The sequence below is a fragment of the Excalfactoria chinensis genome, chromosome 7 (genome assembly GCF_039878825.1).
Source record: "Excalfactoria chinensis isolate bCotChi1 chromosome 7, bCotChi1.hap2, whole genome shotgun sequence".
Taxonomy (NCBI): Eukaryota; Metazoa; Chordata; class Aves; order Galliformes; family Phasianidae; genus Excalfactoria; species Excalfactoria chinensis.
Window position 1 is genome coordinate 34,466,206 of NC_092831.1, and position 16,177 is coordinate 34,482,382.

The window sequence follows — 16,177 nt, forward strand, 5'->3', positions numbered from 1 at the left end:
TCTGCTGCACGTTTCAAGGAGGCTACAGTACACAAGATTGCTTTCAGCAGAAGCAGCGAAAGATACAAAGCGTAAGGATGCTCCCCACCAAGACAGACCAAGGGGAGCAGGATTATCAGTGATAGTGTCAGTCAGCACCTGTGGGAAAGTGAAGGAGCCCTACAAACAAAGCCCACAGCCAACCATGCCACGCTGCTGCTCTGGTAGCGCTTTCCAACATGGCTGCTGCTCATCTCTAACACCAACCCGAGACTCCACACTGGAAGTTCCTACAATCATTTCTAATTACCCTCCAAAACAGAGGGGAAAAAAAAAAAACCCTAAATTCCGCTCTGACTGTGGAGGTCAGCTTCTCTTTATCTTATAATCATAGAGAACAGTGCACAGGACTTTGGAAATTTCACACTGTTTTTCTTTACTGCCATCTCAAACCTCTAATTTACAAGTTAGTTTTAATGAAGATGTAGTTCTCCTACCAAACCCAACAAAGCCGAATGGTATCAGTCCCAGCAGGAACACTCTGGTCAGTGGTGGACTCTGGGTGCCTTGGTGGACAGCAGGTTGACCATGAGCCGGCAGTGATTTCATCACTGTTCATAAATACTTAAGTGTGGGTGTCACATAGATGGGGACAGGATCTTTTGCATGGTTTCTACAGACATGACAATGAGCAATAGGCACAAAGTAGAACATGGAAAGTTCCATACAACCACGAGAAAGAAATCCTTTACTTTGAGGGTGCTAGAACAGTAGAACAGGCTGCCCAGAGAGGTTGTGCAGTCTCCGTCTTTGGAGATACCAAAACCTTACCTGGATGCTTTCCTGTGCAACCTACACTATGGAACCTGATTTATCAGGAAGCTGGAGAGGGGGATCTCTAAAGGTCCCTTCCAACCCCTCTGATTCTAGGAAGAAAAGTTGGGGGATGTGATGAAGCATCTTGCCAAGTGCCCTGTGACGACATGATTTATGCAAGGGAGGACTTTGGGTGGGAAGGGGTCACCCCAGACCATATAAAGAAAGGATGCTAGTTCCTTTTCATAGTTTAAGAGCCACAGTATCATTAAAGATGTCACCACTAACTGTCCAAGAAGGGAAAATCTTCATTCCAACCACCACGCTATTAAACAAATCTGTGTTCTCTATCATAACAAGAAAGTTTTGCTTTTAAAGACCCCTTTTCCCAGCAATCTAGTTTCCTGCTGCTGTAGTAGGAAGTCTGGTTGTAGCCAGAACCCAGCCCCAGAATACTGAAATGAGGCTTTTTGAGCACACAGGCCTGGGAACAAAGATCTGCTGCCACTGTGAAGGCGCAGCTTTCCTCCCGGAGGACGTGTTTATAGGCAGCTGTGACTGCAGTTCCAAGTGGACACTGTCTGCACCTCACCAGCAGCAAAGAAAATCCTGCACCTGGCCGAGCAAAGCCCCCTTTTCCCTGCCTCCCAGTAACCATGTCCTTATGGTAACAATCTCTCCTAACAACTGCCACGCATCAGACAGCAGAAACACAAGCATGACCAAAGCTGTCAGTGTGTGCAGGGACACACTACTGAGACCTCTCCCAGCTGCAAACCAGATGAAGGGCACTGCATGTCCCGGGGGCTCGACAGCAGCCCCTCCCTGGTCCATGGGCTTGCTTGGTCACAGCAGCAGTTGGCAATCCTCGGGTATTATCACACAGAGACACAAAACCAATGGGACCGACACTGTACGAGGGAGCCCAATGGACACAAGCCTTCCATTGGAACCACAGCAACCTGTGCATTAAGCTCTCCATCCACACACCAGAACCAAAACGACACTTTAAAACTTAAGCAGGTACAGCGGAAGCTCTAGAAGAATATATTAAGGGCTGGAAAACGTAACATCCCAAATAAGCATTAAAATAATGTTATAATTAAGGAGACACAAACGTCGAAACCATCCGACCTGCCTTTGAAAGAGGGAAATCACCAGCAGTCTGTAAGGAACGATTTGCTTTTTCCACGAACGGTACCACAATTCCTGTCCATCCTCCACAGCCTCCGCTGCGAACACATGGAGCCCCGAGCACGTGAGGGCAGCGCACCAAGGGCAGCGCGTCTGTCCGAGCAGCGCCTGCGGACGTCAGGCGGTCACGGCGAGCCGACACGCAGCAGCACGAGGCCGCGGGGGCTGGAGAGGATCTCTGCAGATCTCCCCCGTCCCAAGCGGTGCCGCAGCAGCCGCCCCGCCGGCAGGTCGCACAGGAAACGTCCCGGAGAGTCCTGAACGCCTCCAGAGAAGGAGATTCCCCCCATCCCTCCGGGCAGCGACGGGCTGGAACAGGCAGGGCTCCGCCACCCTCACGGCACTTCTTTCTCGCGTCGAAGAGTTCTACACGCAACCACGCCGAGGCGAAAAGCGAATCGCTTCGGCTCTCAGACCTCAACGGAGTAAAAGCCGATCCGCCGGGCCGCAGGTCGCGCAGCGCGGAGCGTCCGAGCGGCACCGAGAGGCGCTACCGGGAGCGCGGGGCCAGCGCCGGACCGCCGCCCAGCGCCGAGCGGAGGCGGAGGAAGGGAGCGGCGCTGCAGGGCCGCGCTCACACACGGCCCCGCGGCGCTCAGGGCCGGGCGGCGGGGGCCGAAGCCCGCAGCACTTCCCGGGCACGGCCGCGGGAAGCGGGACGAGGCCGGAGCGGCTCCCGCGCCCCTCTCCGGGCGCCGCGGCGGAGGCACCGCGCCCCGGCACCGCGCCGCCCCGGAGCTCGGCCCGCACGGCTCCGCGCTCACCTTCCGACAACTCCAGCTCCAGTTCCGCCAGGCTCTCGCGCACCTCGGGCGGCAGCGGCACCGCGTCCAGGGAGCAGCCGCCCCGCTCGGCCGCCATAGCGCGGGCCCGCCGCGGCCGCCGCCCAGCACTGCCTCTGGCGGGAGCGGCAGGAAGGGGAGCTCCCGGCCCGACCGCACCGCGCAGCCGCCGGGCCCGGCCCGGACAGCGCCTCCTAGCGGCCGGCAGCGCCAGGCGGAGCGGCGCCGCGCTGGAGAGGTGAGAGGCGGCTCCGCTCGAGGAGAGCACGGCGCCGCCGCCGGCACCGCAGCCTTCGCAGCCCGCACCGCGCGCGGTTGCTCCGGGCCCTCCTTCGGTGAGCTCATGGACTGAGCCCCTATCTAACACACGTCTCAACCCAGCTCACAATGCAAAGTGCAACTCATATGAAAACATGAAATTATGGATTCTATTCAGTGTCAGCTGTGAACGCTGGTCTGGAGATGCACACTGTCTATAGCCGAAGACAACCTGATGTTGTGTTAAGGACACCGTTAACATTCAGGGCACAGTTTGACAGAATGCCAGAGTTGCCTAATAGCCCCACAGCCAGAATAAAAGGAATCTGCCATGCTCATGGATCCATATAGACCTGCTCTGTCAATGCACACAGGGTTTGAACTTCGCACAAGCCACCTTACTCTCTCAGGCTTTCATACCAAATCAGGTATTGTTTGTTGTCCACGCACAGGTGCCTCTGGAGCAGGCCTGCAGGGACAAGGGAAGCACCTGAAGGCTTTGCCCATGGCAGAGCTGTGGGATACAGCACCCAAATGCAGAATGGCACCCATCAGCAAGCCACGTTGCCCAAGGGCAGCTTTGCCTCTCAGAGCTGTAGGTGTGAGCCTGAACTGCAGAATTCTGTGTTCCCATAACCCCAGAATGCAGCACTAGGTGCTCCAACCAGTGAACAACAAAAACACACTGCTTTGTCAGGGACAGCACTTTCTCACGGCAGGCTCCCTTTGACACAGCCAGAAGCATGTGCTAAGGAGCCAAGGTCAGCCCGCCTCCTTGCCCAGCACCAGCACTCTGGGCAAGAATACATCTTCCAAGGGCTGGCACCAGAGCTCCAAAGCCACACCTCCACGAGGCACAGAAGCTCCTGGCGTGAATTCAGTAAGACTGATGTTCTCTAGGAATGTCAAATGTGTTCAGGTTTCCAGGGAAAGTCCTGCTGAGCACAGTGCCAGAGCTTCCACGTAGGAGTGTCACCACAGCTGTTGATTTCAGGGATATAAACAAGATCAGTAATTGCATGAAAAGTCAGCTTTTTTTCTTTCTTTTTCCAATTCTATCAGATCAAGGTCAGTCAAAGAAGAATCCAAGGAGTGGCTTGATACCGAAATGGAACATGATGAGGAAGACTGAGGGAAATAAGTCCCATTTACTGCAAAGCCAAAAAAGCAAACCTTGAAATCCCAGAAGGCAACAGGTCTTAAGGATGATTTGGGAGAGTTTTTAGCTGCTGTTTGTTAACAGCCTTGAAGAAATACTAGAACCCAGACAATCAGAAAAGCCCCAACAAAGAAACAGTATGGTGAAAACAAATGACTATATGCTGTAAGAGCTCACTAATAAAATGTGATTTTAATAACTTCTTTTTTTAACAAGGAATCCAGCTATACACTATAGAAAAATAAACACCAAACAGACTCTTTGCAATTGACAGTACAGTGACACAGGCACACTTGAGCTGTTAACATACTAGTAATTCTGCATGAGAATGTAAAACATTGCTCTTGGTGAAAAGTACTTTCCTCTTATAGTACTAAAATAGAATAAAAAGTCATAAAAATGTGATGCAAAAGCACTGCCCTTTATTTAGCTGCAGAGGAGAAAAGTGCCTCCATTCACCAGGGAGTAACTCAGAAGGAAGCAATAACTTGGCGGTTTCGCAGCAGAGATTTCGGAAGCATTCTGATCACTTTTTCATGTTTCTCTGGCAAGGCGGGCCTGGAACTTGTCCTGAATTTAAATAAAACAAATGAATATGAGAAAAGTGCTTGTGTTATGCTAAACAGCGCAGTTAGCAGCATGTTATTTCCTCAATGTACCTCACATGAGCTACACTGAAAGGAATTATGAGCACCTAGGAACCTGAAAGCTTACAGCCCCGCCAAAGCAAACATTCACATATTAAGACCAATGCTCAATGAGAAGAGTACACAGAGAGCAATGCACTGCTTCCTTCAACTGACTGCTCTTGTGATGCTCCAGTGTGCACTCTGCTGCTGTACAAGCTGCTGTATCCGTGGGGTGCTGTAAAGTCCAGCAGTCAGGAACTCACGCTACTCAGAGCTCTGTTCTGAAGGTCACTGTGTGGTGCTGCAGCTCCCTACAGCATCATTCTGGTAATGTGAACGTTCCAAAAGCAGTACACACTGTACCCCAGTTCAGAGCTCCACACTTAGTGCAAAATACTGCATGCTGTGAAATACCTCAGGTTTTAGTCTGACATCTGATTATCTACAGCTGCCAAAACCACAAGTCATGATGTTAAGGTTTACAGGGAAAATGCTGCCAAGAATTAAGTTTCCTCATGGAAGTGTTACCTCAGCTGCTGACTTTAAGGATATGAGACTAGGATTTGTAAACAAAGTTCACCTTATTTTTTTTTCTTATTTTTTTAAAACCTTTTTAACCTTAAAAAGAAAAAACAAGCAAAAAAAAACAAAAACGTAATTGGTGAAGTCAGGGAGACAGAAAAACAATGTCTTGGATTTTCCCCAGAGCTGCTGTCCAGCTGTACTGTGCTCCTATCAACTCTGACAGAGCCAAAATCTTCCTTTCTAGAGAAACACGCGTGGTTTTCAAGTTTAAGTTGTCAAGTTAACTCTAAGGCTGTGTTAGGACCGTATAATCTTAAGGATTTGCCTCAGAAGTTAGCTTTGAAGCCGTTTCCAAATGCAGAGATCAGTACTAAGTATTACTGATACCACTGTTGGGTCAGTGACTCCCACAAACGTCTCCATAGAGATGATCTATTTGCTGATGACAGAGACCAAAGAAGTGGCAGTAAGAGCATCAGTGACTGTCACAGAGGTCTGCAGGTTCAGTCAAGTGTGTTCTTTTCTCCCTCACCTCAGCTCAACCAACATAAAGCCACACATCTCACACAGCCTAGAGATCAATGACTGCAGTGACCCACAAGTATTCTTTGGAAACAAAACATCTGATTGTGGGGATAAGCAGCCAGAACATAGGGAAAGAACCAGCAGTAGCAGTCAAAGGGAAAACAGTTGGACAAAAACATCCATGGCGTGACCGGACTTGATGACCCACAAAAGCTCAGACCAGAAAACTCAGTAACAACATAAGTTTTGGGGAAGATGTTCCAAAGACCCCAGAGGAATAGCTGCCAGGAGGCCCCTCCACTGTGTAGGGCTCACTAGAGCCCAGGAGGAGGAATCCCAGCCTAATGTGTTTTTTAGCCTGAGAAAAATATGGTTGTTTCCTTTGGATTTTCTTGGTATTTTAATTTTTTGTCTGCTACAGAACAACAGGAAGTGATAAATGAAGGAAGTAGAGTAGTTCGTGCTGCAGAGGAGGCCATACTCAGCTATTACAATGACATTACAGTGACTGAATTTAAAGCAAGTTATCTCTGTATGTTTCATTTAAACTCCAGAACTTTCTTATTTAGACTTGATAACAGGAGGGAAAAAAGCTCACAGCTCTGAGTGCAGCAGGGCTTCTCTTACCTGGCTGCATCCCTCCTAGTCTTTGCTGGATAATCTCCAGGCGGTGGATGTATTCTGTAAGTGATCGTTCAGGATCCTGAGTAGGCACAGGTGACTTTTCTGAAGTGGATGGAGGCAATCTTAAAAAAGAAAACAAAGTTGTGGGTTTTTTCCCCCTCATGCCACACTCTAATTTATACTCATACAGACAGTAATTCAGTGCAAAGCAAACTCAAATATCAACAAACACCACCACCAATTTCCACGCAGAGTAAAAAAAAAAAATACACTAGGCAGCTTTGTTCAGGGAACAGCCAAAAGAAAGGATGTCTTGGTAACAGCTGGAGTACCTATGCGTCTCACTCTCCTGATAAGCAACCAAAAGTTCCTCCAAGAAAGCTGCACTCAGAGGCAAATGCAAATGGCTGGATAAACCCACTTCTATGGAGATGAGCATGCTGCACCCAAGTGCATAGCAGCTTAAATTACAAAACCATGACAACTTGGAAGGACAAGGCTGAGAAAGCTCAAATAAAATCGCATGCTGCAACATTCCAGCATGTGTATTGCTTTATTCTACGTGATTAGTTTAGAAAACTAATAATAGAAACATACTTTTGTGGGGACATTCTATGTAAACATACTGCTACCCCAGAGCTGAGAGGTTTTCCCTTTATTTTTGGATGAAGGAATGCAATACCCATAAATCCCTTCCTTCTCTTCATCTTTGCCAGGAAATGCTTCTCAGATCCACATTTGATTTTAGCTATCACTAACCCAGTCACACAGAGTAAAAACGACCTACTATGATTATTTTCCCTGTTCCATACAATACAGCTGATATCTCAGTAGGTAAGCTGCCTGTGTTTCTGTCCATCAGATCCTCACAAGCTGTGTGAGAGGGCTAGGATGGAATAGGAATTCAGGCTCATGGGAAATGCTTGCAGGTCTCCAATTCTCCAGTTTGTTTCCTAAATTCTATGCAAAACAGAAAAAACGCTTTGGAGTGCTCCATCCCTGCCGTCTCGCTCTATCAGCAACGTTCCAGCCTGTCGCCTAGAGATTGCAGTAGGCCCCCGGTTCTCAAGGACTCTTTTTTCTCTCTTTCTTTTTATCTGCCTTGTTTGATTTAGTAGTTGTAGTTATATTGTATCATATTGTGTCACCTTGTATTCCAATATTATTCGTATTTAGTAAAATAAGTTCTTTCCTTAGATTGCTGCCATTGTTTTTGTTCATTTCCCTTCTTCTAGGGGCAGCAGCCTCTATCACGGGTAAATCTAGATAACCCGATTACGTCTCAATATATAAACATCTGTTTTTTTTTTTTCTTTTCCAATTTCCCTACCCCCCCCAAAGGGGAGCGACCAAGCAGTCGTGTGGTCCTTACCTGCCTGCTGGGTTCAACTGCAATACTGTTTTCTTAATGAAGAAACAACTAAAAAACATTGTCCAAGCTGATGAGACTGCACATCAACTACTATAAAACAGCACCATATGGAAGAAGCCACAGAAGAGGAATAACCTGACTCTGCAATACTCTAAGTTACTTCACATGCTTGGGGAGCCTGAGACTGGGAAAGTCAATGATGGCTGAAGACTACATTCTTCCAAGTCCAGCACTGAGCTTGCAGCTGAGGTATTTTCTTAACGCTGCTGTGCAGAATGCCACCAGGGACTTCCAACCCAGCAATAATCAGCTGGGGTTGTAATTCAGTGCAGAATGGGCTGTAATATGCAGAAAAACATACACAGTGCAAGTTTCCACCTCCCAGTCTGTGGCAGCAAGCCTGAAGGCAGCTAACATTAATGCAATGCTGCCATATGGAAGAAGAGCCACTTCTGCAGGAGGAGGAATCTACTTTCTGAACACTTCAGAATCTATCTCCAATTTAGCAGGCAAAACCAGCAAGAACTACCCTTCAAAGAAGACTAAAAGATAACATCATCAGAAGAGCTTTCTCATATCCAGACTAAACTAGAGAACACCAATGAGCGTCCTCCACGCAAGAACATCAAACACTCCCGCAGCAAAAGAGACATTCTCTTCTGTAGCAACCTGAAAAAAAGGAAACATTTACCAGACCCAGACTTCTTGTTCCAGTACTTCCTCCAAGAAGCCATTTCTTTTTTAGCAAAGTCTGTCTGATGAGGTGATGACACACCAGCCAGACTGCAGACTGACCTGCTGTGTGACCGATGAGAGGATTTGGAGGAGCAGCTCACAGATCTTGCAGAGCTGGTTCTGTGGCACAGGCCAGTGTCCCGCGTCGGGGGAGAGCTTACATGAACAGCTGGGAGCTGCTGCTGTTTCAGAGCTTCTGTTCTGGCACTAGAGGCTGTGTTAAATATGAAACAGTTGAAACGTGTTCACTAAAAACCACTTACAGCAGCCATTTAACCAATTAAAAAACCCCACAAGAATTGCAGCAGTATGTATTTGGCTTTGGTTTAAAATGTATATTACAAATGCATGTATTTTAGTTGGTTGTGAGACAAGTGGAAGAAAAAGGAGGATTGTCTGTTGTTTCGTTATCCTTACTAACAAATACTCCTTCAGATAAGTCCTCTTTTCAATCACTAACAATGATTTTATTTCCTCTTCCGGGAGCCTGACAGATGCCATTCCGTATTAAGGTTTCAGGGGAACCACACCACAAGTAGAAGATAGGAAATTTATTATTGTGTTTTTAAAAAGTAAGTATTCCCAGACTAAAATACTGAAAATGATGTTATGTGTTCATATACCAGGTAATGAAAAACATATTGTTACATCTGATTGTAGTTTGGTGTTGAAAAGCCACAGCTGGAACATTACGCATACTAGGATAGTTGCACAATATGGGGTACCACATGAAGATGTTTGTTCAAGTTCTTACTGACACATTCACAGGTAAAAAAGGATCACAGCCCTCACTGAACTCTATTAGATTACGATCCATAGCACTTAAAATTCAGGGAAAATCTGTCATCAGATTCTGAGTCTCTTCTGAACCTGTGGAACCATTTAGAACTGCTTTTCATCACAGGAAGCACAGCCCTTCTACGATTTATTTTTTATACTGCATGTATCTTAATACTGTTACAGTAGCATTTGTCTTTGTCTTATTAATAACTTGTGGCATTTATTTCCATTACAGGTAGCTTTAAGAAGTATGAGAAATGATCAGATAAGTTTAATGAACACAGGACTGCTTTACAACTTGAGCAGTTGCGAGAGAGAAGAGGACGAGTTTGATGCTGTTGTAAAGTGACCAATGCAATAAAGTTTTCAGTTTTAACTTCTTACAGTGCCATTTGAAACTCATAACCAAGACAAGGAAACAGACAAATACATTTGTGCCAACAAATATTTTGCTTTTTTTTGTCTGTTTTATGATGATATTTTGGCTGTCTAATGAAACACTGTTGAATTATCACTTAAAAAATGTACCTGACCAAAAGCTTACCTGTATTATTTCCTGTATTTTGAGAAATGGTTTCAGCCTGGACATTTTTCCTGTTCAGTTTGTTCCACTTCCTCACCAAAAACTTCAGCCTTGGTAACAGAATAAATTTGTACAATCATTAATAACAAGAAAAAATACACCGAGTTTTTATGTTAAACCTTCTGTAGGCACAAAGCATATTAAATTGATTATTCAGTTAAGTAACAATTCTTGTAGGAATAGAGAAGGGATTTACATGATTTACACTTGGTTTACATTAAATAACATTTCATTTGATGTCTAGCAAGCCAACAGTTGACAAGAAGCTCTACATAAGCTACAGGCTATAGCAGAATGCTAAACACACTGTTGCTGCCAGCAGAGCCAGCAGTGTGCAGTGCACAGCAACTGCCAGCATCTTCCCAATGATAACTGTTTCACCTGCCAGTTCTCTGCAGTGCTGAGACCACCTAATCTTAAGGAACTGAGGTGACAACAGGTTGTTTACATTAACCTTTTCTTTCTTTTTATTATTGTTTGCTTTTAACTCAGTCTTGTTTGTTTTCCCCAGTTTCTAAACAACAAGAAACAGATTCTGAGAACACATAACCATGTAACCTTATGTACATAGGAGGAAAAAAAAAGAAAAAGAATATAAAAATCCAGTAACCACTCCCTCAAAATGGCTCACTGGGACAGCAAAAAAGGAACAGGCACTGGAACTTAACCACGACATCCTCTTTACAGACTTAGGATGCAGTTGTTTTGAGTTGGCAATGTTCACCAGTTTTGGCACTACTCCTCCACTCCAGCCCTAAATTCCAGGGAGTTGTGGTGCCTCAAAGGGTTACTTCGGAGGTCTCTATACCTTCATACTGCTACCATTATAGCATACACTTCAAAGACAGCAGTCCAGACAGTCTTAAACTTTATTGTAACAGTTGTAAGTAAACAAGGAGATTGCTCAGAAGTAACTACCTTTAAATTACATTTAAAACTTCTTCCCCCCCCCCCCCCCCCCCCAATATGTGGGTTCAAAAGACATTACAGGATAGTGTATTGTCCTAAGCACAGATATCAAAATCCACCCCATAGTAAATAATGGTGTGTGATGGAGTCATGCTCAGTGAAATACAGGCTACTGAGCTCGGGAGAAGAAAATCATCACTGATGGGTTAGTACCATAACAATACAAGAGGCTACCCAGCATGTCCCAAATAGATAAGGGGGAAAATGAAAGAATCAGCCTGTAATTGTTGTGCAGTGATGTGCAAATCAGCTTTTAAAAATCTCTGTTTTGGTACAAATTCTACTTAGCCCTGATTCTGAACAGCAATTTGGCCAAACTTAGAGCTAACAAGTCATGCTCTGGAGAAAGTTTCTGCTTAATATTCAGGTAGGATAAGCCATACCAACTACCCATTTTATCTACGCCCAAGAAAGCGTTTTGCTTTTACCTTGACACAGCAATGACCGCCCTGACTGCGCATCTGAACTTGGTAAAGGGGCGGGAGCGGGAGGCAGAAAGTTGCAGGTCTGCAGGCGAGGGGTAGATTCCCATGCGTGCTATTAGAGAGAGAGTTGCTTGTTCACAGTCTTGAAATCCACCAAGAAGCAGCAAGAGGTATTTCTTCTGATAAACCAGAGCCTTTCTAAAGCTCTCTGCTCTTAGGTACTTCCTATATAATCTCTGTAGCTGGAAGAAAAAAATTTAAAGCTATGAAAATTTAGCTATAGCAATCCTAGAAAAGTTGACTTCATTTTTCAGCAAGGAGATTCTAACCCTTTTAATCTGTAATTATAGCAATTGCGTTAAATAAATATTAACCAGGAAGCATGCTGAGGTGGCTACCTGACTATCTGACTTGATTACAAACAAATCTGTCGGAAAAATTTAAAACTAAGGAAAAAAAAAATAAATTTGTTTGATAATTCCGTGCTTATCTGAATAATCTTCACATTTAAAAGTAAAAAACAGATAAAAAAAATAGATGAAATAGATGATTCTTGGTGCAAGTATCTGTTTAACACCAAGAAAGTTATAAAGGATCTTTTCTGATGAGGGACATACAGGAAAAGAGTGTTTTTCATTTACATTTATCTGTAAAGTCAATCACTGTGAACAGAAGAGCGATGCAGCTAGTGAGAAGAATAGAGGAACCAAGGCACATGAGGAGCAACTGAGAAAATTGGGGTAGCTTAGTCCAGAGGAGGCTGGGAGGAGATCTGAAAGGAGGTCATAGGGAGGAGGGGGATCAACCTTCTTTCTCAAGTGACAAGTTATAGGACATGAGGAGATGGTCCAGTTGTGCCAGAGGAGGTTTGGATTGGACATCAGGAAGAAATCCTTCACAGAGAGAGTGGTAAAGTGTTGGATGGACTGCCCAGGGAAATGGAGTCTCCATCCCTGGAGGCAAGTAGGAGATATATGGAAGTGGCACCGAGGAATGTGGTTTAGCGATGGACTCTGTGGGTCATACTGATGGTGATTTTGAAGGTCTTTTTAAACAAAATGTTTCTATGGATTCTATACCCAGGAACTGGCTTCCCTTTAACAGCAAGTTTTTATTGTATTCATAATAAAGAGAATGTAGGCTGAGTTGAGAATTCAAGTAAAATAATCACTCTAGCAATGATCAAAAACAATACTAAAAAACAGAACAATCCAGGGTTCTTATCATCTTGGTAACAGCTGGTAATTGTTCTCACAGTAGATCTGTACATCATGCAAGGTACCAAAAGCAAACAAAGTGCCAAAGGTTTAAATGATGGACATCCAACCTTTTGGCTTGCCTGGGCCATAGTGAGTGAAGAGAAATAGTCACGGGATGCATATAAAATATATATAATATAGTTAACAAATATAAGCAATAAAACTTTTTATGCTTTTACATTTTTTATTAAAACAAACAAAAAAAGGGCAACCAGAACAAAACTACTGGGATGTTTGATCATGTTTTTGTAAAACTAACAGAGTAGAAGTTCAGTAGAAGTGGTTGCAATTCTTACTGAGTTCTCAAGGTCCTTGTCAGAGACTTTTGATGAGATTATATTCTGTGCTTCATTCTTGAAAACAGTTGTTCACAAATGTACGTACTGCCAAAAAGTGACTAAGGCTTGATTGTAAAATGAGGGGTATTTTTCTCTGATAAGTCTTGTAAAGTTTAGTAAAGAGACACAATCAGATGTTCCTTTGAGTTGAATGTCTGATTGCAACACTATACATTCAATTTGAAAATGTATTTTTGTAGATTGAAAAAGGAGTTGCAAATATTAAAAAAAAAAAAAAAAGAAAAGAAAAGAAAAGGTTTTTCTCTGAAATACTGAAATTTATTCTCAAATTCCTTTATGAAAACAGAAAGCAAGGTCATGTAGTTCAGGCCATTCACAGGATTTGGTTTCAATTTGCAAATGCTAAAATGCTCTTAGCATTTTAACCTCACTCAGCCACCTTTGCTTTCATAGAATGGCTTAGAGGCTGGAAGGGACCTTTGAGCTCCAACCTGCATTTCCATGGGCAGGTTTGTCAACTACTACATTACACTGTCCATCATCCCCATCCAAACTGGCCTTGAACATTTTCAGGAGTGGGGCCACCCATAACTTCCCTGGGTAACTTGTTCCAGCACCTTACCATCCTCTCAGTAAAAACTTTCTTCCAAACATCTAACCTGTATCTCCCGTGTTTAAAGCCATTCCCCTTTGTCCTATCAGTACTAGACCATGTAAAATGTTATCCACTTCTTGCTTATAAGTTCCCTTTAAAGTATTGGAAGGCCATAATGAGGTCTCCCCAGAGCATTCTCTTCTTCAAGTTAAACAACCCCAGCTCTCTCCATCTTTCTTCATAGGAGGGGGGCTTCAGACCTCTGATCATCTTTGTGGCCTTCCTCTGTACCCACTCCAACAGCTCCACATCCTGCCTGCACTGGGGATCCCCACACCTCATCACAGTACTGCAGGTGGGGCCTCACAAGGACAAATCAGGAGGGAAACAATCACCTCCCTTACCCTGCTGGCCTCCCACCCATCTTTTGATGCAGGCCAAGGAACTGACTCTTATTATCAGGTATTATTATTGGCAGTAACTGCATTTTACTCATCAAGTGGCACAAGCATGTCATATGTAACACACGCAGATTTTTATCAGACTGAGTGCATAGCGACCACAAGAGATGGAGAGAGACCTGCTCTGCATTCCCCCCCTCCACAGCATTCCATTGTCTTCCACGCAGTCAACACTCAAGTTACATGCAATCAATGCATTAAAATTATAATGAAAAGTCGCATCATATGCTAAATGTGTACAGTCTTGTGGGACCACATAATGCGTTCTTCACAGCCACATGTCATCCATGGGCTGGACACATCTAGTTTAAATGATGCGCTAATGCCTCTAACACTGCCTGCTCCTGCAGCTCCAGACAGCTGTTTGCTAAGCATCACTATCATTTTACCTTAGGATTGAATGCTTCCACTGTTGGTTTGTTTTCAATTTCAGCAGTTGCTTTAGCCAGTTCAGATTCTGCTTGTTTCAATGCATTCTGCAGAATGCTTCTTTCTTGCTGCCAAGCAGCTCTTTCCAGTTCTTGAACAGGGTTGGTATCATCTGTAGATCTGATCTAAAAAAGAAACCATAAGTGAGTGAGCCATGGTAGTTCCTGAACATTCCTTCCACAGCCAAACATCTCAAGTCAAATTATCTGGCTTGCTTCCATATCCAGAAGCAGCAGAGAAACTGACATACAAATGTGTTTGTTTACATACATGCACTGAAGCACCTTGTAAAGCATACACAGATGTAACCTCTAAGAAAACAGCATTCAACTATGAGAATATTTAGTTTTGTGGTAAATCATCTCTTCCAGGAGACTAACAACTCCAGATTCAGTTTTTACAGAAGTTCTCCCTTCATAACCCTCTTTATATTAATTTAAATGTCAACAGTTACATCAATGTATTATGCAGCAGGTCAGAACCAAGAGGAAAGATGTTTTTGAGATGGTTAGCATTTTGTCCTTTGAAATCAAATCTATACAGTAGATCAAATCTATACAGCCAGTACACACAGCTGACCACAATTTCTTCTTGTAGCTCATTTTAGTACAGCCTTACTAGGAGTCTGAACTTTTTCAAGAGTTATTTCTTAAGAATATTTCAGTACAGTAATTTTCAACGTTTATATTTGTCTTCCATGAAGAACACAATTTCACAAGCAAAACATCTTGTATAACGAAGAGTAATACAAGAGAGCCATTAAAGAGATATATTTTCAGTATCTGCAACATGCACAGCAACAAAATTTCAACAAAACTCTTAAGTCAATTATGATCGGTATGTACCATGTATTACCAGCCCCGCTACATGGTTCATGCTGAAGCTTTTTCTCAAGATGAAGAATTGCTGCTGGTAGTGCTAATTTATTCTGTCAGTTCTGTGACTGACTTCCAAGGTCCCTATTCCCCAACAACAGATCTATCAAAGAAAATGATCCCTGCTATGGTTAAAACAAAAAATGGGTTTCCATGCTGTCTGTACCTTTGCAGCACATAATTCACCTCCCTCCTTTCTGACTTTGCAACTTCCTTTACAATTGCAGAAACCAAAGGCTTTTTACTTCCCAGCACATAGAAAAATAGCTTAAAACAAAGCAAAACACCAAAATGCCAAGAATGTAACACAATTTTCTGTACCATTTTAAAATTAGGTATTTCCTTCTTTCCAGGTTAAATCCTTGTCCCATGCTTACCATCTAATTCAGACATGGCCTATACAAATTCAGTCTTCTATACTAAAGTTGGATAAACTAAAGCACTGGCATGGAATTTACGTCACTATGGTCAGTTAGATGAGGAAAAATAGCATCTATAGAACAAGGACAGAAAAAAGGACACAATACAAAAAACACTTCAGGTAACTATTATAAAAGTTAGTACAAATAAAAGCCCACATCTTATACTGAACTGGAGGGAAGCAGCGCTGGTCTCTCCAGAGACCATCCCAGTAAGGAGTACGGTCCTTCCCTCCCCGGCCTTTTGCAGTCCTAAAGCTACAAAAGCTGAATTCAAAGGCAGTAACACACATTGTCTGAGGAATCCTACCTGATATGCACCTACGTGCTTGATTTCTACTACATCAGTTGACACATGATTACCTTCAGCTTGTTTTGGTCTCTTCTATTCTACAATGTTTTGCTAATTTCTCTAGTAGTTATTTATCAGAACCCCAAAGTTTCTAGAGCATGTGGTTAAGCACACTTGACAGAATGAGAAATGC

At 43.9% G+C, this 16,177-nt stretch overlaps 2 protein-coding genes across 13 annotated transcripts in view; both read right to left on the minus strand.

Annotated features, from left to right (window-relative positions):
- The window catches only part of DIP2A (disco interacting protein 2 homolog A), a 90,026-nt gene extending 87,126 nt beyond the window's left edge, over positions 1–2,900 (minus strand). For 4 of the 5 annotated variants that reach the window (XM_072341264.1, XM_072341263.1, XM_072341262.1 and 1 more), the window contains exon 1: positions 2,754–2,899. In XM_072341264.1, coding sequence (XP_072197365.1) covers positions 2,754–2,850 — 97 coding nt within the window. In that variant the 5' untranslated portion in view covers positions 2,851–2,899. Of the gene's footprint in view, positions 1–2,753 lie in introns of all 5 variants that reach the window. The other variant, XM_072341259.1, reaches the window with a different exon arrangement.
- A 1,450-nt stretch (positions 2,901–4,350) lies between these two features.
- The window catches only part of PCNT (pericentrin), an 87,987-nt gene continuing 76,160 nt past the window's right edge, over positions 4,351–16,177 (minus strand). For 7 of the 8 annotated variants that reach the window (XM_072341699.1, XM_072341698.1, XM_072341701.1 and 4 more), the window contains 6 exons: positions 14,359–14,523; positions 11,359–11,597; positions 9,923–10,011; positions 8,659–8,812; positions 6,495–6,613; positions 4,351–4,758 (listed from right to left, as the gene is read on the minus strand). In XM_072341699.1, the coding sequence (XP_072197800.1) occupies positions 4,715–4,758; positions 6,495–6,613; positions 8,659–8,812; positions 9,923–10,011; positions 11,359–11,597; positions 14,359–14,523 (810 nt within the window). In that variant the 3' untranslated portion in view covers positions 4,351–4,714. The remainder of the gene's footprint in view (positions 4,759–6,494; positions 6,614–8,658; positions 8,813–9,922; positions 10,012–11,358; positions 11,598–14,358; positions 14,524–16,177) is intronic. The other variant, XM_072341705.1, reaches the window with a different exon arrangement.